Below are 24,240 nucleotides of genomic sequence, written 5' to 3' on the forward strand. Positions count from 1 at the left end.
TACTGCCGGAGGAAAAAAAAAAAAGAAAAAGAGCTGACGAGTCAGTGGTCAGGAAAGAGCCTAGGCTTAAGCCTGAGGCGCAAATCCAAGACGAGGACCCTCGTCGTCGAAAACGACATATTGGCTCTTCAGGAAGATGTCTCCGAGGATGGAGAACTGCATGCCCAGGTTGTCTTGGATACCACCAAGGCAGGTGTTGGAGCCGTCGGTCACGGGGGCGTAGTTGACGTGCTTGCCTGGAATGACAGCCTTGTAGCCGTCGATGTCGATGGTGAAGTCGGGGAGATCGGCGTCACAGGGGATGGTCCAGCCGCCTACTAGAATGTTGTCGATGGCACCGGGCACTTGGAGGTAGTACTGGATGACGATGAGGGGGTCGATCATTATGAGGGTGGTACCAGTATCTGCATGTATCAGTCAGAATATAAAGCGATTATTTGGTTCAGCGCAATGTTTTGGAGCGTACCGGCGATTGCGTCGAACTTGATTCCGGAGGCTTCAGCTGAGAACATCCAGAATCCCTGGGACTTGTCCACGTCCGCGTAGGCGAGCTCGCCCTTGTATTTGGCGTGGTCGATGAAACCAAAGTCGTAGCTTCCGGGTTGGTGGTACTTGAGCGCTGCAGCGAAGACAGGAGTGTCGAGCTGAGACTTGACGGTATCAAAGAAGGTGGTTTGACTCTTAGGTTCAACTAATATGCGGTTAGTAGAGCACGCATTTGGATATATTCTAACAACTCACCAGTGTTGATGGAGCTGAATGATAGGCCGAGCAGACCGTCATTGTGCTCGTCCTGGGCGAATTGGTCACTGATCTTAGAAGCGGCTTCAACTGCCTGGTCTTGTGCAGTAATTCCGCCAAGTGTAACGGTATCCTTGTAGACATCACCGCTTGCGCTGCTACCATCACCATACGAAATTTCCCAACTGTAACCGTCCAGCTTCTTAGAATGATCGGAAGGCTTGTAGACACTATGGCCCTTCTGCTGCTCAGCTGGAAGCTTGTCGGAAAACACCCATCTAGATATATATTAGCCTTTGGCGGCCCATGGAACAAGAGGTCTGCAACTTACAGATCTGCAGATCCTGTGTCGATGTCCAGATTCAACTTTGTGCCACCGACATCGACTGGAGTCAGATACATGATGTCGTACTCTTGGGGAGTGGTCACAGCGGTACCATGACCCTCAGCATCTCGGAGGCGATCAGGAATGGGGGCGCCGTATTTAGCCAATGTTTTCCCGTACATCTTTGGGAAGTTGATACCCTGGCTGGACTTTGGGCTTAGAATTTGGTCGAGAGTAAAGCCCTGGCGAGGGTTGGATGTGGGCACCGCAGAAGCGACGGCGGCGAGGCCGACAGCCGCTGAGACAACCTTGCTGAAGACAACCATCTTGGAAGGATATGTGACTATGTGCTAACCAGGACGGTGACAGAAAGGCAAAGAAGAGGGGTCAATTCCAGATCTGAGAATCTGAAAAAGCCAGTATAAGTGCTGTGCTACATTAAGACCGGCGGAAAGAGGATGGAGACGCCTTTATACGTGACCAGGTTCCCCTCAGGGAGCGATAAACAGTGGATGAGCATCACAATCTGCAATGGGCACAGGTCCCACCTGATTCGGGTTCTCGCAGCTCTCCGGATTGGCCCCTCAACGAGAGCAGCCTAGTACGTACAGAGTAGGCACCAAGACCCAAGTGCGCCGTACTAAGAATCGAGAGCGCAGATCGTGTTGAGTGATGGGCATGCTACTGAACTGCGACGCATGCTGAGTTACACGCAACTCAAATCAAACACAGCAGAACTAAGTCTAAGTCTCGGATTGGCCAGCAGCAACAGAATCAATAAGGTAGCCATGTCCCTGGCATGAACGTGCCTCGTGCCTGGGCACGAGGGAAAGCCCACGATACAGTTGTGGAGCCAGCCACGACGATTGCTTGTCTAGCTTGGTTAGGGGGGCCAAGGAAGCTTTTCGATGGGCGTCTGCATTGGAGGCCCACGCGGGGCCCTAGCTCGTTGGTCCATGAACTGCTCCACCGACGACTGAAGGAAGACCGAGCCCACGATCATCATTTGTGAATTGAGCGGCGGAGCGCAAATGCCGCGACGGAGAAATCAACAAGTGTGGAGGTGCCGAAGAGCGCCCGCGGGCGAATTGCAAAAGAGATTGGCGGCTCCAGTGGGCTGAGGGTTCAGGGGCAATATCGCAATACCGTGAGCCAGAGTTCAGTTCAAACTTCAAAGCCAGTGAACGAGACGAGCTGGGGTAGACTTACAACCGACATTCCAACAACCTTGGAAGGGAATTGGAGACTGCGCAAAGCCAAGGATGAAGTGTGAGCACAGACAGAACAGCAGTCGCTGGGCAGGTCACATGAAGCCTGCCGTCTGCTCTCTCCCCCGCTCGAGCTGCCTACACTTCCAGTCTACACCGAGCCTCCGAGGGACCTTACGTACGTTCTACTCGGAGAATCTACGGTGACCAACTCAATTCCTCTCGGCAATACTTTGATTGGCAGTTACTCCATCGCATTCGCGGCCAAAGCTCGAGGACCGTCAAATCATGGTCCATTTCATGTAGTCTTCCCGCACCCCGATCTCATTGACAAATGTGACAGCAATGCTCTGAAAATCCCGTCCGCCCCAGGGGAAGTCGCAATATACGAGCCTGAGAGAGCTGAGAAGGGGCGACGGCGTACAATGGTGCCCTGTGCTTTGCTGATCAGCCAATAACTGCCAGAGAACACGAGATTAGGGCCAACAATGACAGCTCCTTTCCAAACCACTGTGGCAGTGACATGGGGCCACTGATTGGGACAGCGGTGGGCACCCTCTGCCTGTGTGGCGTTGACAAGCAACAATCGCGGTTTCATCTAGATGCAACCCGAGTAGTAGAAACGATAACGACGCTTTCGGATTCCAATTCCAGCGCACATGCCTGGGTTACCATCTATATGAAATTGACCGCTTTATCTGGTATCACTTGTGGCCATTCTAGGCGCCACAGTTTCGAATACACTTACACCCAAAGCCCATGCTTGTCATTACGGTTGTCATGTCGTCTCAAACATGTCTAGCAATACATCTGGCGCAACCCTGCTTTATCGTTCGTTAAACACCAAGGGCGGCACCTTCCTTAGATGATCATCCGCGCTGTTTTGACAGGCAGGTGCGATGGACCATGTGTGGGCGGGACGGGTGAGTAGGTCCAGTGTGATGGTTGCTATTTCCTATTCTGGACTTCAACTGCGAATCAGCCCTTGTAAGGAATGCGCGTCCCAGGCCGTAAGTATTCTCTAGCTGAAAGTAGCCATAAGTTATGCGGGTGGTGCTACCATTTGGAAGTGGAGAGTAAGTGTAAAGTAGCGGACTTTACGTCCTTTATGTTAGTAAACCTATTTGCCTCTACGTACGAAGCCCTAGAGCAAAATGCGGTGTAAGTAGTATTTCAGGCTAAACAAAAGCATTTCGCGTTATCATACAACTCATAATGTATAGACCATGTTAACGATATCAATAAACAGCAGTGAACCAACCGCCCACGGTGTAGCCAAGTTAAAACACAGTATACAAGCTCGTGCAATCATCAGGGGGTATTTTCATTATAAGACTTTGTAGAAACACCAAAGGCCGTCGAGTTGACTACGACTGCATAAACTGCGAAGACAACCCTCCGACTCCAGACTCAAGCCCCTCGCTGCTCCCATCATACTGCTCATTGAGCAAGACCTCAAGCATATCGAACTCTCCCACCATGGGTCCCGTGCCACCCAGACCTTGATCCACGACCGCGGTCGAAGAATTGAAGAACTGGTCGAGCGGAAGTGCAAACCAGTCTGAAACTCCGGGTTGGTTCTGGGTTTCGCCCATGGACTGAGGCGGCATGGCTGAGGAGCCTGAACCGTCCATATCGCCTGAGGGCGTGGTGGTGCGTGGTTCGTAGAAGTTGTAATATACTGATGGTGGGGGAGGCATGAAGCTGACATTGATGTTGGAGGAGTTGATTGGTTGTGCTGGGATGCCGGCGAGGGGGTCGTGAACTGAGGTTATGGGTGTTGTTGTTACCGGCGGGTGGGTGTCTGTGTACCCCAGGTTCTGGTTATGCGCTGAGTGCCCTGGCGTCCAGTTGTGGTTGTTTATGGCATCGCGGCGGGTGGTTGGTGGCGATTGAGCCCGGGATGTTGGTGCAGATGTTCGATCATGGCTTTCGTTATCACCGCTACGGTCTAATGGGGCGAAGCGGAGGAAGCGGGTGCGGATATTTGTTGTCAAGAGCTCGACGAGGCGGGCGATGGCGTGACTTAGGTGGATGTCATCGACAACGCACGTTCGCAGTGCTTCAACAGTGCGGTCTTGAAGATCAAGGGAGATGCGCACATCATCTTCTTTAGCACCAAGGGTGAAGGTCTGGCAAGGTCAGTATAAAGTACACCTAATTGAGGACTTCAGCACTTACTTTGAGAATAAATATCATCCCGGAGAGAAGCCGGAAGCAGGTTCGAACAGGAGCATGTTTCAAATGGTCTCCAGGAACAAGGTCCTCGAGCACTGTTGTCAGGATCTTGCGAGATGCATCCACCACCTCTTGAATAAAAGGCTCATTGACGCGGTATAATTCCATCAACACATTATATGACCCGCTCCCGGTTGCGGAACCGGGTTTGTTGTTAGCCTGTGCCGCCTCGTTTGACATTGTTGTCCACCGATCGACCACTGCTTGTAATGCTAAGGAGTTGACGTATACTCCTTTAAAAACGTCAGTATCTGTCGTACTTTTAGGACATTATCATAAACTTACGGGTATATTCATATTCGATCATCAAGATGTGCCTCATTGCCGGGTGCACTAGAAATAATCAGTATTTTCTTGAAAAAAAAAAAAAAAGCAGAATCCCACGAGGCACTCACACTCAGTGGAATCAATGGTTTGCCGCCACTCTCGAAGGAAGGGCTGAAATCTGTCAATCTGATCTCGATACCGCCCACTCCGTATAAGTTCAGACGTCTGCTCATTGGACGCAAACAGATACTGATTAGCTTTGTACATAATCTTAGATATGCCAAGCCAGCAATCATGCATCTTATCGATCTCGTTGGCCTTGGAGCCAGTCAGAGGAGTGGGCTGGATATCATCCGACCACTGCGTCAGTGGAAGCATAGAGGGTATGCCCAGGCGACCACTGCTTTGCGTAATATACACAAGGATGAGGCGACGAAGTCGACGTTTCCGGGTTTGCTCAGCTAACGATTCGGTGGATAATTTGGCATCGCTCTTGTTGTCAAATACGCCCAACTCAAATGCTAACGCTTGCGCGGTACTGAGCAACATCCATGACATCCGATCTGACCGCCAAGCGGGTTCCAGCCATGTCTGAAAGGCCAGTCTGCCCTCAGGTACGCCGCTGGAGCCTCGATTGTGGGTGTTTTCATGATCGTTTTCCAGATCTTTGTCGTGCAAGCCAGTGTGTACGTCAAGATCAATGAGTGCATTCTCATCATCACCAGGAGGGAAATGCAGATTGCGTGGGTGCCAGTCTGTAAGAATCAACAGAGCTTCAATCGTACCCAAAGATCTCAGGTTTCCCTTGTGACTGATCTTGGCGGAGGTGGTCGTTAAATAGGACCGGGGTTTGCTGATGCCGATGCCGTTCCCACCAAACTTCTCCTGGCCCCAGAACAAGCGCTCAATCATTCCACGCAGATACGACCAAAGGCGGTCATGTATGTAAAAGGCTCGGGAGTGCGCGCCGTCTCCGCTCGGCTTCATATGTCTCGATGCAGCGGTCAATATCGTTACCGCCAGGACCGGCTCATCAGTGAGGAGAGTGCGATGTGTTGAAGGATGCGAGAAGTCGGGAATTACTATTGGACTCAGAGGTGCGAGGTGCTCATAGTAACTAAGGGCATGGTCAGTAAAGAATAAGTTCAAATAGGGAATAATGTCTTACTATGCAACGTAGGCCATTGACTCCTCGACCGAAAGCCAGCCAGCACGGACAAACCGTAGCCGAGACCATGCCTTGACAGCATCCAGATAGCCCGAGTCCGAGGGATGTCCTGCAGAACTCGTTCGGTCGCGAGTGTCCAAATGAGACTCCCCAGAAGCCAGCCCACTGCCCTGGAAGTAGTTTGTAGACTGCACAGTTCCTGATCGATGTTGTCGTGAAAACGAACCGCCCGCGCTTCGTGGGGTTCCCGCCTGGGTCATGGTCGACATGGGTGATGTGAACGACGAGCCTGACTGCCGGGCCGCAGTATACCGGTTCTCTAGGCTTTGACGATTCAAGTCCTCGGTCCTTCCGGCAGCCTCCGACAAAAGATGCAAAGCATCATGGCTGTTACTGATCGCGGGTGATAGTAGCTCAACAGCAGTACGGTTCATCATGGGCTGGTTGCCCTCGAGGCTAAACCTTGGGACAGACGACCGCTCCCCAACGGAATACACCGGGTGCCTTGTATTCCTTAAATCCGTGAACTGTGCTGTAGACGTAGGTAAATTCGCACCGTAACTCTGACTACCGTTGCTCGGCTGTGGTAGATGACCGTTCGAAGGAGATTTGTTGATCCACTTTGGCTGCGATTGACCGGGGGTGTCAAATGTAGGAAGCTCTGTCTGTGGAAAAGAAGAGGATCTCGCGCTGGGTGAAGGCTCGGCTTTGGAAGCAGTATCCCCGGTCATCATTCGCTTGTCGCGACGAAGAACATCATCGACATTGCTCTCCACGTCGGAAGTCTTGCGTTTGCGCCGTGTGGCGGAGAACTCGCAGCGCTTACTCTCACGTCGGCATCGCACACATGGTGGCGGGCGGGGGTTATCAACACCTAGACAAGAAACCAATGTCAGTATCAACGTGTTGCGCCTCGTGGGTGTACTAGCTGGGTTCCCCGCAGGACATGGACTCACTCCCAAGGTCACACTTGACTTTGCGCTTGCGACACGGATCGCAAGCCTGATAGCCGCGACGATGTTGGATATTCGATGGGGACTGTGATCTGCGGGCAGATGTTTCGCGAGAATAAAGGCCGTTATCCTGCTGCCCGTCTTGTGTTGCCATCATCACTAAAGAAGATCTGCCGAGACCAGGTGCAGATGGGGTGGATGGGAAAATGTCTGGGGTTTGCCGATGCAAAGCGACGACGACCGCCAGAAAGCGTAAAAAGCGGTGGGGAAGTTGGGGTCGGGGAAGCGTCGTTTATCAGCCGCCTCCGGGGACTTTTTAACTGCACGGTGAGATCAAAGAAGTACAGGTGACTCGATCAGAAGAAATGTGAAGACTCGAGACTCGAAAGCCATTCCGAGACGGCCGTTGAATGAATGCGGGGTAGTGAGGTGAATCCCCTTGCGTCGAGCGGTCGAGTGGACGCGATATGAAGCGGAGACCAGTGATCGTGACCTTGTTATCAATCGGAACTCCCAAGAACTCGGACCCCTGCTTGTTTAATTTGCGCACGTTATTAAAAGGTGTTCTTTATTGGGCTCTTTGATTTGCTGCCCCTTTGTCAGTTCAGATTCAGAATCAATAAATATATACGCCATTCACAAGTCTCCTCCAGTTATGCGGAGTATCGGCTATGTACAGGTACTGGAGGAAGTAATAATAAAAGAGCCAACACGCCGCAGCCAAATCCCAAATAATTGCTACACGCGGCCTCGTCGCCCATCGGCGATACCAATATTAGCCAAGTAGCGCAGTTACATTCGGCGTCGTTGCCCCGTTAGGCCACCCCAAACGATGCCGAACTGCTTGGAGCGGAGGTAATCGGCTTCTTCCCCTTGTCTAGTGCCACTTCCCCATTCAATTTCGACATCGGGCTCGCGCCTCGTCGAGGAATGACAGTCTCGCCATAAACAGCGCTATCTTCACTGCCTCGGCGGGAAAGACTAGGTGTCAGGCGTCCTGGAAGCAATCCCCGGATTCCTCCAGCCTTCCTTGCGGGGATCTCCGACGATCGCGCTGTGAGAACATACAAAAGATATTTCAGATTTGGAAGGGTGTGTCGAATATCAAGAACCCGCAGTCCCTGCTTGTTAAGCAAAAACTCGATATCTTTGTTCAGTAGGAACACTCCGTACTCGAACCGGTATTGTACGTTGACTGGGTGGAGGGGGTAAGTCCTCTGCGGAAGAGAGGTGGACACAGGGTCCTGGATCAACGAATTTGACAGGTACGGTGTTATTGGGTATGGCACCGGTATTGAGAGATAAAAGGACAGCAGATAGACCAGATGTGCAGTATACCCAAGTGCTGCCGCCACCGCATCGCGATCAACATCTGTGAAGTTTGAGTTGGGAAGGGCTATACCAGCAATGGTGAAGGCCAGCGGCTTATCGTGAATCGGCTCAATCGGGTATATGTCAAGGATATCTTCGGAAATGCGCCGAATCTGGCCTTTTGTTTCTTCTGTATTTTGGTCCAACAACTTCGCGCTAGAACCCAGCTTCACTCGCGCGTCGGGAAGATGGCCACGCACCGTTTCCCGGGCAGATGTCCCACGCTCCATAGCTTCTTTTCTAGCCTTTATACTAGCGATGAGCTCTTCCTTGCGTTTGCTAGCCAGGCGAAATTGTTTGCGCTCGCCTGAAACTGCGTTTTTGGTGAGCGCAAGCTTGTCCCGAGCCCGGGACGCGTCGCTTGTCGTCTCAACGGCATGCTGGTTTTTCTCCAGAATTGTACTAATTTGAGATTCCAGCCTTTCTCTAGTTATTAAAGCATCCTGTATGCATTCGTCCAAGTTCGCAAGCCGCATCAGTGCGTCGTACGATGAGGTCGGTAGGGCCGCTGAATCGCTTGACTTGGAACTCGATGTAGAAAACGGTGCCCATACTGGCGGGATATCAGTCAAATTTGTATACACACCATCTGGGAAATGGAAAAGAATGGAATTCGAAGGCAGGGGTTGGTGGAAGTTGTCCAGCGATCGTCCCAAAAACTGGAGGGATTGTAAGTGCAGTTGTAATTCCACAAGCACAATATAGTCATCCATCGTCGCTGTTTTCACCCATAATCTTAGAGTAAGATGATCTAAACGCGAGACTAGTGGACCGCAGAAATTGAGATCAAAAGCACGGAAGTTAGGATTCATCGCATCCTCCACGACCTCGCTCACGTACACAGGCTCATCGATGCCGTCGCAATGGATCGAGAACCAAGTGTTTGCCATTCGGCTACGCGTAATGTCCTCCAGTTTCACCTGTCTCGTTTGTGGGTTTGGGTCGCTCCATGGCAGAGTACTCTTTCGGCGGGCCTGTCGCAAAGGGAGTCGCGACTCAGGATGGACAATCTGGTCGCCCGGTGCGGGGGAAGACTTCAATTTTGTGAACGAGCGCGAATGATGTAGGGACCGGCCGGCATATTGAGCGAGAATCTTGGATGGCGTCTCCAGGGAGTTTGGAATATCCTCATCGTCGATCGTCTTCCCTCGAACCCTGCTCGGGGGGTCAATAACAAGGTTCCGTACGGACACGCCTTGTAAGTGCCGTAGCTTTCGACTCTATTGTGCGATTTCATCAGCACTCTAGTAGGTTCTAATGAGACCCAACACAGCGAGAAACCCACCGACGGATAGATAAAGGGTCTGTCGCGGCGATTGCCCATATCGTCATTGATCAGCCCATCGGAGGTGTTGGCTGCCATTGCGAGCCGTCAAGGGAGCCTAAAAGGGCCTGTTCTTGTCCTCATCCAGTCGCCATATAAGGAAACAACTCCACAAACAATAAAGGTGCTGAAAATGGTGTAAACGTAAAGAAGGAACGAATACTCGAGGTCGACGTTGAGGTTCAATGACCTCCAACTCCACTTGGACAGCTCCCGGCTTGGTAGTCGAGGCGGATTCCCCCGTTTGGATTCCGCCGCCGAAAAATTGATGATCCGCCGTTCACCTTGCAACTCTCTGCCCAACAAGCCACTTCTCCAATCGCCCAATCCCATCGATACCAGCAATGCGATAGAGTATCCCGTGCTCTAATTCTCAACCGACCGATTTCGATACACTATACGCGAGGCGCAGACCCGCGTTCTGGCCGCAATGGCCTCGCAACCAGTCCAGAAGAAGACCCTCAAGGGGACCTTCGAAAAGATCCTAGACCCGACCAAAATGGGTACCTGGAATATTATTCGTCGTCCGCCTATCGAGAACAAAAGCATCATCCAGGGAAAGCCCCGAGAGCAGAATTCGAATGCCTTCAAGACACATCAAGTGAAGGAGGGTGTGCGGTTACGGAAGGCCCTGAATGCCTTAACACACGGCAAAAACATCTTTGTCTACCATAATATTCGCACGAACCAGGTGGTCTACTCGCTGACAAGATATCTGGAGGTTAGTGATACCATTCTGGGGATACTATACTTCTAATCTTTGCTGACGCTGTTTTTTCTTCATTGACAGAAAAACAACGTCCTCCGCCAGCTTGTATACCACGGCAAGAAAACTGTCCCCGCAACGCTCCGAAAGGACATGTGGGTTCCCTACTTCTCCGTTCATTTCAATGAGTCCAAGGTTGGCCTGCGCGCATTCCATCTTCTCCGCGAATTCTCCTTGCAGCGCCAGCTCGCTCCGCCCCGAGAGATGGTCACGATCACAGAGGAATTCCTGAACCAAAAGCGACCGCGAAGTCCGGAAGAGGCTAAGGAGTTTGACGAGAAATATGGTGACAAAATCGGCTGGTTGATGGAGAAAAAGGACCGAGCCCGTGCTGCCATGGACCAAAAGGCTACCAGCGTCGCCGATATCTCCGCCGTCTTGGCTATCCAGGAGGACGAAATCAATAACGGATTTGCCGATGGCAAGAGAGGCTATTTGTCCCGTGGTGCACGAAGACGTCGTCGGGAGGCTCGCAAGAAGGAAGAGGCGAAGGCAAACCAAAATGCTGAGCGGATTGCCAAATTGGAAGCCACTTTAAGTTCGAACCAGGTCACCTACAAAATTCAGGAATCTCAGGACGCCGATACTAAGCCTGAATCCGGTGAAGGCGCTGAGGGCAGGTCGGCAGAAGACCCAGTGAAGATTCTCTGGACTGATATTCACAACGCTCGATACGCCGAGAATTGGCCCACGCGAGTCCTGCATGGTGAATTGGATCTCACCCGCGGCCATGTGATGCCAGGACAGAAGCCGCTCTACCACGGGATTGAAGTACTTGCGGATAAGAGTTTCACGGAGAAAGAGCCCGCTTCAGCCTAAGCATGCTGGTCTTTCTGACCCTTGTATTTAAATGCCCCCCATGTGCACTACTTTTCCTTTATACTTTGTTGTCGGAGATATTGCTTCCCTCGCCTTGTATTTTTAGAACTCAGACTCCCTCCTGTTTGGCCTGGGAGTGATTGGCGTTTAGAAGACAGAAAACGATAGTATATTGTAAACTTATTTAAATCACTTTCACTACAAAACCTTGTAGCAAATAAGATTCTTCACTATCTTTGTATATCCAAACTGCCAATCAAATTTGCTCCATGATATCAAGATATAAATACACGGAGGGGCACTTGCGACGCAGCCAGGCCCTCATCCCCGACAGTGAGCGAGGAATCAAAGATTTTGGCTAGCCAGAAAGTGCACCGGAACAAAAATTGAAAAGACAGAGATTGGGCAGGGAGCCCGTATGTCAGAAAATGGTGCAAGATGGACCATCTGCATTACCAAAATCTAATGTACAGGTCCGATGACGACAATTGAGAAGTTCTTGCAGTTCGCGATCAACGCCAATAGCTCAGCCATAGAAAAAAGGTGGAAGAATAGAAGGGCAAGGGGAATATGAGATAAGACCAAAAGCAAGAAAAAAAAGAGAAGGAAAAAAAAAAAAACAAGACCGCGAATAGAAACAGAAATGAATGAGATTTTGATTGTAGGTATAGCTTCAAACCTTGCTTCTATTTCTTCCTTTAAATGGTCTCGAGATCTTCAGTTGCAGATTTCACTTATTGATTGTCGCTGGCATCGGACTTCTTCGTCTCATTGAGTACTGTCGCCGGGGCGTTTGGCGAGACAGACAATTGCGATTCGGGTTCCTCGCCCGATAACCTTTCTAGCTTCTCTTCCCCTTCTTCATGTACCTTCTTGAGTGTTTCTGACTCGTCTGTTATCTCAGTACTAGCCATGCTCTTTCTGGCACCTTCGACGATCTTATCGGCCTCGCTTATACCACGCTTGTGGTCGGCGGCGTTTTGGTCCTCTACAGAGGTAGGGTCAAGCGTCCGGCTGGCAACGTCGCGGTGGCGGTCTGCGTTGAGACGAATAACCATACAGGACAGGTTATCAGTACTGAACCGCGCGAGGGCATGATCAACCAAGATCTTAGATGCCTCCTGGGCATCAGACACATTGCGAATCAAATCGACGGCTTCTTGGTCACTGCACACGTCCCAGAGCTGCAAATCTTTTGTTAGCACTGACTATAAAATTTAGGATTGATGCCTCGTTAACTCACCCCATCGCAAGCCAAAATGATGAACTCATCAAGGTCTGGCTGGATGACAGTCTCCGTCGTGTAAGGATGCCCAGTAACAAGATCTTTAATATATGCGTCGCCCAGGGCTCTAGTCACAGCAAGAACTCCGTTGACGCGGTTATTCATAATCAAGCCACCCGCATTCGCGATTCTTCGCCCTTCGTTCTCGTCGCTGCCTTTGTGATCGTAAGACAGACGAAGGGCTTTGCCGTTTCTACATAAAATAACACGAGCATCGCCAACATTGGCGGTATACAACACACGCTGGCGAATGGCCTTTTCTCGTAGCTTAGGAGCCACGGCGGCAACCGGGGTGGCAGCTGCTTCCTGCGTGGGCGTATCATCGGCTTCCGAATTGGCTTCACCCTTGGCAGTTGCCGCTGCTGCGGGTCCGATAGCAGACGAACCGGTTACTGAATGTGACGTGGGTACTCTATCCTCCCATCTGAGCAGTGAAACGACTGCAGTGCACCCGCTGTTCTTCACGGGTAGTTTTTCTAGCTGCTGATCAACAGCAGTGAATGTCTGGTCGAGAAGTTCGGGAACAGGCGCATTCAGATTCTTGCGCATTACATCCTCCAGGATCAAATGCAACTTTTTCCCACACCATTGCGCAGCAAAAGTACCTGCATGACCATCAAAAATTGCAAAATATCCATTGTCCGTTTCGACGACTGGGGCCGGCTCTCCGGTCTTTGGCGAGGTATCTCCGGGGTTAGAACTTGGATCAGGATCCTCGATCTGCGCGGACGGTACAGGGTTTCCAAGAAAATTGTAAAGATAGGCATGTGTATCTTCCATAGTCCGGCGACATTTCTTATTCCGATCCTCTGTAACACCGACTCTGAAAGATGACCGAGGAGTTGGTAAAGATTCGCCCGCAGAGTTGTTCAATGAACCTTGTGGAACATTAAGCGCCGGGTCCATATTTCCGTATTTGTGGATGGAGGGAGACTCCTGGATAGTGTAGTTGAAGGAACTGTCTGTTCGCGGGCTATTGAGGCTCAAGGAGTTCTTTGCGTTCGCGAAGAATGTCGCCGCCTTCGAGACGGTGCTGCTTCGGCGCTTCTTGTCGCCACCAGGGCTCTGTTCCTCACTTGCTCTGCGTGCAAAAAAGCTACTTGGAGGGGAGGATATCTTCTGAATTTCGTTGGGATCCTCGGTCTGGATACTTAGCGACGGGGTATTGATGGCACCGGAGCGAGCAACAGTGTCTGATTTATCTTTGGGCGGGCTCGAGGAGCCACTGAACATTCTGTTCAGCAACCCACCCTGACCAGAAAAACTTCTCCTCTTATTTCCTGCCAGCTTGAATAATTTCTGATTTCAGCCCCGCAAGTACGGTAGGGTTTCTAGGGAACGGCGGGTGAGCAGCGGAGGCGGCGATAGATATGTGCGAACGGCACGGTTGACGTAGCGCGAAGAAAGGCGGCGGAGCCGAAGTAGTGGCGCTGGAATGAAAGGGAGACGGTTAGTAACTAGATCTATGGAGTGACAGCTGTTGAAGCCGTGGGGGTGAATGGGTGGGCGGCCATTCTGAAGCCTCAGATGACGCTCAATCAGCAGTGTCGTCGGGCAATACTCGCTGCCAGAACAGCACAAATTCAGGCTTCATCTCAGGGAAACCCGACAACAATAGCTAATAAACATCAAGCACGAGTTTCAAATGGGTCGCCACATGTTTCTCTGTCCAACCTGGTCTAGACGAGCGGGTTTGTTTGTCTCGGGCGCGGAGTGCTAAGCCCACCCCGCTGCGCGCCTCGATCGAGATTCACAAGCCAGACTGGCGGAGCTAGAAGGATTAAAGGCACTCACGGAGGCACTAGATACGAGAGAGTTTACTCTCTAGACCGAGGAAAGCTATAGCGGCCCGAATTGTCGGAAGGGAGGAGGACTGAGGAAGGTGGAAGAGGGATCGATGGATATTTATTAATAGTAGTCTCATACGCATAGGTCAATCCAGTAAGGTGAATTTGCCCAGAATGAGATGGATGCCAGCGGACTTCCAATCATCACCGGCAGAGTCGGACTTAAGGATAAACGTGACCATGAACGGGTGGAGCCCCCGAACAGTCCTGATAAATTGCTGTCGAATTGTCGAATTTCTTGTCGCTAGTCGTTGAAAGCCAGGGGTTAGGTAGAACTTGAGATACACGATCGAACTATGGGGTTTCTGCCCAGATTCCGATGACAGCGAGCTACCTAACATATTACTATTGCCCGATCCATCCCCCCATACAACTCGGTTAGGAATTCGCCCCAACGTGGCATGGGGATGGCGTCAGAGCAATGGGGGGCGTCAGTTGCATTTGGCATAGCGTGGGTAATGACGGGTCTCTTCCTAGCCAGATCTCTGCATATAGCCCAACCCAACTACCTTGTAGATACGACCCTCCGTCGGTACCTCGACCTCCATGATGAGAGGCTCCAGGCTCCCACCGGGGGCATGCTCCTCCATATTCGAAGCCTGGACTGGGGTATGCAAGACGATGCCTAATCAGGCAAAGAAACGACCATTTCTCACACGTGACTGATGACGTCCGGAATGACTAACATGAACTGGCTTCCTAGAACGGAAGGAAAACCTCTGCCCAGTCCAGTAAGAGCGATCGACAATGGAACTGCTAGCTACGTACCTCCGTAGTCTGTACTTGAATTAATATGTCGGTGAAGTTTGAACTATCGAATAATTGAGTACTTGTACCTGGAAATTATGATTGAGTTTATATTTATGACATCATTTTTTTTGTCAATTGAGGCTGTTCGATGGTGGCTTAAACTATTGTTCGCCGCAGAAATATATACTTTGCGGGTGTCCAACAAATATTCACTGGTGTATGTTTACTCACTTTTTTTTTGACAAATGACCGTGTCAGGTACTCGCAATGATGAAGGCTGTCATTCATAAATAGGTGAGACAAGAAGGATTCAATTGAACGTTTTATACTAGCCAAGATTTGAATTACAACGGATGCCAGAAGCTGTACCTAGAACTTCTCGAATAATCATGTAGCGCTTATCGATAAGGATAAATACCACCCCACGTGACGTTGTAGCCAGAGCTTTGAGGAGGAACCCCCGGAAGGGTTGACAACTTCTGTTGGAATCACTATCCCGAGCGCAGCGCTATTGTCAGCTTTTTTTCACGTTTTTTCCGAATTAAATTTTCCTGACTTCTTATTATGGGCTCTTCCTAGCCGCCGGCTTGATCATTCAGTCTAGAAGAGCTCGCAACCATGGCCTCTGAATTCATCGGCTACAATGTGCTGGTGACCCTCCGAGCACCTCCAGGCGCTACTGTCCAGGGGGTGGTTGCGGATGTCATCGGTCAGCGCTTGATGCTGCAAAATGGTATGCCTGTTTCTATATTTCTGGCGTATTGTGTTTTGTACAATTCTAACGAGGTGATCATTTAGTTTCTTTGTCATGGATCGGTTACCCAGTCCCGGCATATTCCATCGAAGCACCAGACATCTCGGATCTTTCCTTGAAACCATCTGATAGACCAGGCACGCAAGCCGCGACTACACCGCAAGTAACCAGGAATGTGGCACCCCCAATTTCGAGAAACCAAACACAGCAACAGTTCGTGGACCCAGCGATTCTAAGTTTCTCAAAACCTTCGAATGAGGTTCATCCGAGCGCGCAACTTCAATCGAGCTTGATAGATGGCCCAAGCGCCCGGCAATATCCTGCGCAGCAGAGCGCATCTCACCATATATCCCACGCAACGCCAGCTACTCTCACCGAGCCATTCAGTAACCTAGAACTGAATGTGAGCAGTATTCCAACCCCGCAAGTGGAGCCGGAGAAAGAGCTACAGGCTCCCCCTCTCCACGCGGTTAAAGAGCCCCCGATTCATGCCGCCAGTCGTTATGGCGCGGTCCGTGGTCGTCGCGCAGGAAAACAGAAGGGGCAGAATGTCTACAACGAACACAATGGGGCCCTTAATACGAACCCAAAGACCAAGGGCTGGCGCCAGACTGCTTTTGTCGAACCTTCTAGTCCAAGCGTGTTGAACTCCTCGCAACCGTATAAGGAGAGGGGGACACTCAATAATAAACGACGGCAGAAGAAAACTAAAGGTTACCCGGAAGAAATCAATGGATGGGCGACCGAGGAGGCAACAGACATCCAGGAACTGGGCGAATTTGATTTTGCGAGTAACCTTTCCAAATTCGACAAGAGGCGGGTGTTTGAAGAGATCAGGAACGATGACACAACTGCCGATGAAGCACGGCTAGTTAGCTTCAACAGAAGGGTTCCAAAGCCCGGAACCAACGGAGGCCGGAACTTACACTGGACGGAAAATGTTCTTGACGATAGCCCGGAGGAGGAGAGTGACAATGGAGCCACCGACCATGAACCAAGCGATGCGAAACTCAGCAGCGGGACCTTTTCTGGACGCGACTTATCAAGGCTGTCGGTACGTGGCCGAGCGTCTCGGAAAGGAAGCGGGATCCTTGGACAACCGCTTATTCCAGCACAGATCAATACCGTCGGGCGCCGTCAGTTGAGCGGCTCTCGAACAAATAGCCCCCTTCCTACAAAGACACACGTTTCAGCGTCGCCAATTACCGGACCTAGCGTGTCGAACGCCACATTACGACTTGCGACTACAAACAGAAGCTGTCCAACTGTCAGCCCTCTACAAATTCTCGAAGTCGAGCAGTTAGCGATTGGCGAAGTGGGCCTGACTGAGGATATGATTACTGAGAATGCTGGAAGGAGTATTGCGGAGGCGGCTGTCGGCCTTCTAAATAGCGATGCAGCTGCACCTACCATCTTGGTTCTCGTTGGGAACCATCGGACTGGAGCGAGGGCCATTTCTTCTGCTCGCCACCTGCGGAATCGCGGCCACCGTGTAACGGTGTGTATGTTAGGAATCGAACAAGAAGTCGAATTGCTTGAGAGCTGCCGTAAACAGGTTGAGATTTTCAAGAAGATGGGCGGCCGTTTCCTGAGATGGGAAGAACTCTCTCCAAGACTTTCAACTTCTGAATTCGAACCTGATTTGGTTTTGGACGCACTATTTGGTATTCATCTCACGTTCAACGACTTGCGAACGGATGACCAAGCAACTGCGTTTCAGATGATTTCTTGGGTTAATCGGAGCGAACTCGATACGTTATCTGTTGATGTCCCGTCTGGCATATCCGCGACTACTGGTAAGCATCTCGTTATCCATAAATTATGAGCAATTTATCTAATTTTCGGAATCTGCAGGAGAAGTGACGGTCGTCGAGAGTGGACAACTGCGTGTTGATTCGAAATCGATTGTCTGTCTTGGAGCGCCGAAGACTGGGCTAGTCAATGCTCTGCTAGCTGGAGAGGGATCTTCTTGGAATCTCTCTGTCGCGGACATTGGAATTCCTCAGATAGCCTGGCGAAAGTTTGGCACTCGTCGACGACATGGTATTGATTTCGGAAACCGATGGATCGTATCTCTACGTTACCAACCATCCGTTCCTTGAAAGATAATCGACAATGGACGACAAACTGATGATCATAAGTTGAACGAATAGGGCATTGTGGCGTTCTGGTAGAGAAAACTGGAACAAAACCGTGATTTTATCTTTAGCGTAGTAAATAGTCTATCTCTTGTTCAGGAACTGTATAGCTTTATCTTTCTTAGTATACCATACCTCACCACACATAAATCGGTACCAATGTCAATTTCCTGTCCACTACATAATATTTAATTGAATAAGATAGCCGTACACTGAGAGTCCGGTATTCTTCATACTTGAAATGCGTGCCTGAGGCACAATTCGAATATTACCTAACTAGAATAGGTTAGCTTCTTTCTTCGAAAACTACATCATTTTGAGGGTTCGCGACCCCGACAAAAGAAGACCTAGTCCGGCTTATGGTAGAATTGTCGTCAAAATGGGCAAAGGTCAGTATAGTTACACCCTGTTGATAATACAGAATCTAACGTGGCTCTCCTCCAGGCACTGATAAGCTTTACGTACGATACAAACCCCCCGTTTTCGTCCCTTATCGCTGAAGAAGCTTTCCACTGATCGCGATGACATTCATAGATCACACATTCGGAATGGGCCTCCGACGAAGCATATTCAGCCAGCGCTGGCGCTGGCGTTGGCAGGGCTAGACTTGGCGCCGGCGGAGCGTCTTTCAGGCGCCTACCCTTCAAGTTCTGCTCGCTCTCGCTGCAACCGTTCGAGCATCCCGTCTGTACGCAATCCGGCACGATTTTCGACCTCACAAATATCCTACCCTGGATCAAGAAGCACGGGACGAATCCCGTTGACGGAACGCCGCTCAAGGGCTCGGATCTGATTAAGTTGACGATCGCGAAGAACGACGCCGGCGAATATATTGACCCCGTCACGTATAAGGTTCTTACGGATAACACCCATGTTGTCGCGTTGCGGAATTCCGGGAATGTGTTTGCGTGGGATACGGTTGAGCGGCTGAATATTAAGGGGAAGATGTGGCGGGATCTTGTGACGGATGAGGAATTTAGCCGGAAGGATATAATCACATTGCAGGATCCGCAGAATATTGAGTCTCGGAACTTGAGCTCGTTCAGCTATATCAAGGAAGGAGAGAGCGGGTTGTCTGATGAACAATTACGAGAGAGGGAAGATCCGGCTCGGAATGTGAATGCGAATGCGCTGGGAAGCTCTGCGAAGATCTTAAAGGCGAGGGAGGCAGTGGCTAAGGCTCGGCAAGAAAGAGCCCAGCGCACTGGGACTACAGCTGCGAGTGCGGCGTTGGCGAAAACCGATGCCCCTGCAAAGTCGTTACAGAAGACCGCATCCAACCAGGGTGGGAAGCCTGTACCCTACAATGCCGCAAGATATACGACTGGACTGGCGGCTGCGTCGTTTACTAGCACAGGGATGACGCCTCACACGTCGGCCGAACTAGCACTGCTGTCAGATGAAGACTACATGTTGAAGAGGGGTCGGGTGAAGCAGAAGGGCTACGCTCGGATTTCAACTACGTCTGGCGACGTCAACCTGGAATTACAAACGGAATATGCACCCAAGGCAGTTTGGAACTTTATCAAATTGGCGAAGAAGGGTTACTACAAGGACGTGGCTTTCCACCGCAATATCAAGGGGTTCATGATCCAGGGAGGTGACCCTACGGGGACTGGACGAGGCGGCGAGAGTGTTTGGGGAAAATATTTCAACGACGAGTTTGAGGGTCCTCTCAAACATGATTCCAGGGGGACACTCAGTATGGCAAACAAGGGCAAGAACACGAACAGCAGTCAATTGTAAGTTCGGCTACTAACATCAGCAGACTGAAGATGTTTACTAACATTCCCAGCTTCATCGCCTACCGTGCTCTGCCTCATTTGAACCTCAAGCACACGATTTTCGGCCATGTGATTGATGACCCAACGCCTTCATCACCAACACTCAACAAACTCGAGACTCATCCTGTTAATGCGACAACTAACAAGCCAACGCCCGACATCCGTATCATCGACGTTACCGTTTTCGTGGATCCATTCGAAGAATTCTTGAAACAGAAACAGACGGAACAATTAGCAGAAAAGGGTGAAGGCAAGACCGCCGAAGACGAAGAACAAGATAGCCGTCGCGCCGATGACGATCAGGTTACTTGGACCGGGAAGCGAGTGCGCGGGCGTGGAGCGGCCAAGGATGATGATTCCGCTGGAGTCGGGAAGTATCTCAAAGCAGCCCTGACTGAGAGGGCTGGTCAGGACGAGGATGAGATTGTGGAATTTGTGGACGACGAGCCAGCACCAGAGCCGGCGCGGAAGAAGTTCAAAGGAGGCGGTGGATTTGGTGATTTCAGCTCCTGGGATTAGAAAATGCCACGCGCCTTTCATTCAATTTGCCTCGCTGATCGTTGAAACGGGACCGAGCCTGGCGTTCACCGAGTTTATCAATATCAACCCCAATGCTGGTTTGAAGGCGTCTACTTCGTTCGATGGACCATGGACCCAGCATGTTCTACCCTTCCGCCATGTATGCACCGAGTCCGTCAAACAACCAGATAAATGGCCGTTAAAACTGCTCAGTATATGTGGCGTGATTGCTCTCACAATTCTTTGATTGAATGTGTTGCCATCGAAACATCGCGGTACCCTGACTTTACCAGGACAAGGCCAAAGATCCGCTTTTCCAAAGGGTTACTTCTAGCAGTGCGTTGTGCCGCGAGGAACTGGATATCAGCGGACCCAACAAGGCGATGATAGAGAACATCCAATATCATGCGGAGAAGAGCCAAACTGGGACAAATAGTATGGAAGTATCGATCTAGGGAGAAAAGTTGATTTACGGTGATTAATAACACAGTTAATACGATTCAAGGGAGTATTTATCCCAATATAGAGACGCCTAAGTAGATTATACAGCGTTTCCATTGCCTTTTCCATTGCCCGACACGCTTCAGCGGACTCTGTTCTCCATGAACAGGTAGACCCGGGGAGTCTCCCCGTCGAATGCAGATTGGAGTAGGCTGGGCTCATAATCCCAGTACCCCATTAATTGGATGACGTGGTGAGCATCTGAATCAATGCACGATGCGGAGGCGTGAGGGGACAATTAAAAAAGACCTTTGCCCATGCCAAACCGACTCTTGCAATTCAGTATACAGATATGTCGGAACGATTCCAATCCATAGCCCTAGAGCAAGGCTGGACATTCAGGGACGCCAAAGATGGACCGGTGTTCCCTGTATCCAAAGTCCCCTCAGTCGTCCACCTGGACCTCCTCGACAACGAGATAATACCAGATCCTTTCGTGGGTCTCAATGAGCAGAAGGTCGAATGGGTCGGCCATCGGGACTGGATCTATCGGACTACTTTCTCAACTCCGGAGAAACATTCTCAAGGAAAGCGGTGCAGTCTTCTATTCGAGGGCCTGGACACTTTCGCGACAGTTAGACTAAACGACACTGTGATCCTTGAATCTGATAATATGTTCATCCCGTACCGAGTTGACGTGACGGACGTTGTAATCTGGTCAGAGACTGAATCGAGTCCGAACATATTAGAGATCCGATTTGAATCTCCCATTCGACGAGGTCGCGGAGTGGTCAACAGCCACCCCGAGAATAGATATATTGCGCACCAGACCGAGGTAGGCCGTCTCGGGGCCCGGAAGGCAGCATATCATTGGGGATGGGACTGGGGTCCGATTCTGATTACGGCTGGGCCATGGCGACCTATCCGGTTGGAGACTTACGTGGATAAGATTGAAGATTTGTGGATACAAAGCGTTGTTTCCGAGGACCTGGGATCTTGTTCTGGGACGCTCCATGTCTGGACTGCAGGGAGGGGCGCGGAACGACTTCAGTTCCAATTGAGAGCGCACGAGGAAATTGTTTTCAGCTCTGAGGCTGCAGTTGGGGAGAGTGGAATGGTGGAAGTGAAATTCAAGCTGGACAAGCCTGCTTTGTGGTATCCCCATGGATATGGACAACAAGCGAGATATGAGCTGCGCGCGGCGTTGTTCAAGGGAAACATCCCGGTGCATGAAGTATCGAAGAAGGTGGGATTCCGTCGCGTTGAGTTGGTGCAGGAGAAAGATGATCATGGCCAGTCGTTTTACTTCCGGGTAAACAACATCGATGTCTTCGCGAGTGGATCTTGTTGGATTCCTGGGGAGAGCTTCTTGCCTCGACTGACAGAGGCAAAATACCAGGACTGGTTGAAATTGATGGTTGAGGGGAACCAGAATATGGTCCGGTATGTTATTCACGCTCCATCCAAGCAAATCGGTTTCTGATGATCTGGTAGAATCTGGGGTGGTGGCATTTTTGAGCCGGAGATATTCTACGAAACCTGCGACGAACTCGGGGTCATGGTATGGCAGGACTTCCTTTTTGCCTGCGCTTCATACCCTACATACCCCGAGTATCTTGCGTCAATCGAGGATGAAGCCCGAGCCAATATGAGATTCCTCCGTCATCATCCCTCCATCGTCATATACGCTGGGAACAACGAAGACTACCAGATCCAGCAAACATACAATTTAACGTACGACTACGACAATGACAAGAACCCTGAGTCATGGCTGAAATCTTCTTTCCCGGCCCGGTATATCTATGAATATCTCCTGCCAAAGGTGGTAGAAGAAGAGTGCCCGGGGCTTCCCTACCATCCAAGCAGTCCATGGGGAGGTGGAAAGCATACGACTGATCCGACAATTGGGGATATCCACCAGTGGGATGGTAAGCTGTTCATGCATATATGGTATATTTTCTGCATATTTACTAACCATTACAGTCTGGCACGGAACTATGCAGCCATACCAGAACCTCCCTTCGATGGGTGGTCGATTTGTTAGTGAATTCGGCATGGAAGCATACCCCCATATGCACACAATCGATGCCTTCATCGACAAACCAGCGGAGAAATATCATCAGTCGCTGACAATGGATTTCCGTAATAAAGCTCGGGACCACGAACGTCGACTGGGGTCCTACATCCTGCAAAACTTCAAGGTCAAGCAAGACTTTAAGGTACAACTATTCCAAACCAGCTGCTATCGAAGGGAAGAAAGCTAACACTAGCAGTCATACCTCCACCTCTCCCAACTCGCCCAATCCGAAACCATGGCCTTCGCGTACAGAAGCTGGCGCCGTGAATGGGGCCGCGCCCAGAACCGACGTTGCGGCGGCATTCTCGTATGGCAACTAAACGACTGCTGGCCGACCATCTCCTGGGCTGTCGTCGACTACTTTCTTATCAAGAAGCCTGCGTTCTACGCCATTGCACGAGCATCACAACCCCTCGCAATTGGCGTCTCGCGTACTTACCATGAATGGGTCTCCGGACATGCTCGACCACCTAGCTCCTCGCGCTTCGATGTCTGGGTTTCCAGTAGTATAGTGGAACCAGTATCCGTCTCTGTTGAAGTACGATATATATCAATCGTTAATGGGGAAGATGTAAAGCCTCGTTCCTCCTTTGATAATATCCAAATCCAACCGAATGGGACAACCGACATTTTTACCGACACTATAGATTACACTCAAAGCCCAACCACCCAGCCAATTGTTATATCCGCAAAACTACTTAACAAGGATATAGTTATAAGCCAAGACATCGATTGGCCACAGCCACTGAAGTACCTCGATCTGAGAGACCGACGCGTGAAGTTGGAATACCTCGCCTCCGAGTCCGCAGTTAGGGTTACGGCTGCAAAACCGACAAAGGGGCTTGTGTTTGAAGAGAGGCCTGGTCTTTGGTTTAGCGATAATGGTTTTGATGTTGTACCGGGAGAGGACAAGGTTATTGCTGTGAAGGGGATCGAACACCAAGAGGGGATTCCATATTGGACTTATTTGGAGGATGATAGGGCGTGAATGTGTAGAAAGTGGATTGGGAGAACATACCACTCATCTTGAAATTTGAAATGCGTTCTGCCCATTTTTTACGAGCTGATTTGACTATTGCATAGTGGTTTAGATTGGTCTTTTAGTGGTTGTCCCATGCAGGTACAATATGATGGTATTCTAAAACCCAACTATATGAGACACATAGCAAGTATATAAACTCCACTATACAAGGAAGATCCTGAAGCCAAAAGCCGAACATGACATTACAGCTTTCTCATTAATGCACACTGTACATACACTCTATTCACAGCATGTAGTCGAGACTATCCCAGCCATTCCTTGACCATGACGTCCCCAACCCACCTGCGGACGTCATGATGGTATCACCGCATAAATGCAATATATGAACAAAGACAACCGCTTTACACAAACCAAAACCTCCAATTTCCCCTCGATAGCAACACCCCCCCCAATATTCGATAAACCCGAATCTTCACAACTCAA

At 50.4% G+C, this 24,240-nt stretch overlaps 8 protein-coding genes across 8 annotated transcripts; 4 read left to right on the forward strand and 4 right to left on the reverse strand.

Moving 5' to 3' along the window:
- Positions 1 to 66: 66 nt before the first annotated feature.
- Positions 67 to 1,392, reverse strand: PEP1_1 (pepsin-like aspartic protease; the record flags this gene model as incomplete). The annotated part of the gene is made up of 4 exons (XM_041698379.1): positions 67 to 404; positions 467 to 691; positions 742 to 1,019; positions 1,073 to 1,392. 4 exons carry the CDS (start codon positions 1,390 to 1,392, stop codon positions 67 to 69), a joined length of 1,161 nt encoding a protein of 386 aa, XP_041551569.1.
- A 2,249-nt stretch (positions 1,393 to 3,641) lies between these two features.
- On the reverse strand, positions 3,642 to 7,057 carry APUU_12204A (uncharacterized protein; the record flags this gene model as incomplete). Its single annotated transcript, XM_041698380.1, has 6 exons — positions 3,642 to 4,406; positions 4,456 to 4,745; positions 4,798 to 4,845; positions 4,908 to 5,896; positions 5,948 to 6,821; positions 6,904 to 7,057. The coding sequence occupies 6 exons, from the start codon at positions 7,055 to 7,057 to the stop codon at positions 3,642 to 3,644; spliced, it is 3,120 nt and encodes a 1,039-aa protein (XP_041551570.1).
- Positions 7,058 to 7,715: 658 nt separating this feature from the next.
- On the reverse strand, positions 7,716 to 9,634 carry APUU_12205A (putative UV radiation resistance protein (UVRAG); the record flags this gene model as incomplete). The annotated part of the gene is made up of 2 exons (XM_041698381.1): positions 7,716 to 9,491; positions 9,557 to 9,634. The coding sequence occupies 2 exons, from the start codon at positions 9,632 to 9,634 to the stop codon at positions 7,716 to 7,718; spliced, it is 1,854 nt and encodes a 617-aa protein (XP_041551571.1).
- Positions 9,635 to 10,025: 391 nt separating this feature from the next.
- On the forward strand, positions 10,026 to 11,180 carry APUU_12206S (mitochondrial 54S ribosomal protein mL67; the record flags this gene model as incomplete). Its single annotated transcript, XM_041698382.1, has 2 exons — positions 10,026 to 10,316; positions 10,386 to 11,180. The coding sequence occupies 2 exons, from the start codon at positions 10,026 to 10,028 to the stop codon at positions 11,178 to 11,180; spliced, it is 1,086 nt and encodes a 361-aa protein (XP_041551572.1).
- A 734-nt stretch (positions 11,181 to 11,914) lies between these two features.
- On the reverse strand, positions 11,915 to 13,698 carry ptcG (type 2C protein phosphatase PTC1; the record flags this gene model as incomplete). The annotated part of the gene is made up of 2 exons (XM_041698383.1): positions 11,915 to 12,364; positions 12,424 to 13,698. The coding sequence occupies 2 exons, from the start codon at positions 13,696 to 13,698 to the stop codon at positions 11,915 to 11,917; spliced, it is 1,725 nt and encodes a 574-aa protein (XP_041551573.1).
- A 1,982-nt stretch (positions 13,699 to 15,680) lies between these two features.
- Positions 15,681 to 17,918, forward strand: EDC3 (mRNA decapping enhancer EDC3; the record flags this gene model as incomplete). Its single annotated transcript, XM_041698384.1, has 3 exons — positions 15,681 to 15,795; positions 15,861 to 17,612; positions 17,671 to 17,918. 3 exons carry the CDS (start codon positions 15,681 to 15,683, stop codon positions 17,916 to 17,918), a joined length of 2,115 nt encoding a protein of 704 aa, XP_041551574.1.
- A 415-nt stretch (positions 17,919 to 18,333) lies between these two features.
- CYP8 (PPIL2 family peptidylprolyl isomerase) lies at positions 18,334 to 20,257 on the forward strand (the record flags this gene model as incomplete). Its single annotated transcript, XM_041698385.1, has 4 exons — positions 18,334 to 18,343; positions 18,399 to 18,415; positions 18,489 to 19,696; positions 19,750 to 20,257. 4 exons carry the CDS (start codon positions 18,334 to 18,336, stop codon positions 20,255 to 20,257), a joined length of 1,743 nt encoding a protein of 580 aa, XP_041551575.1.
- Positions 20,258 to 21,050: 793 nt separating this feature from the next.
- Positions 21,051 to 23,763, forward strand: APUU_12210S (beta-mannosidase; the record flags this gene model as incomplete). Its single annotated transcript, XM_041698387.1, has 4 exons — positions 21,051 to 22,141; positions 22,193 to 22,626; positions 22,682 to 22,917; positions 22,972 to 23,763. The coding sequence occupies 4 exons, from the start codon at positions 21,051 to 21,053 to the stop codon at positions 23,761 to 23,763; spliced, it is 2,553 nt and encodes an 850-aa protein (XP_041551576.1).
- Positions 23,764 to 24,240: the final 477 nt, after the last annotated feature.

The sequence above is a fragment of the Aspergillus puulaauensis genome, chromosome 1, assembly GCF_016861865.1.
Source record: "Aspergillus puulaauensis MK2 DNA, chromosome 1, nearly complete sequence".
In the NCBI taxonomy this organism is placed as follows: Eukaryota; Fungi; Ascomycota; class Eurotiomycetes; order Eurotiales; family Aspergillaceae; genus Aspergillus; species Aspergillus puulaauensis.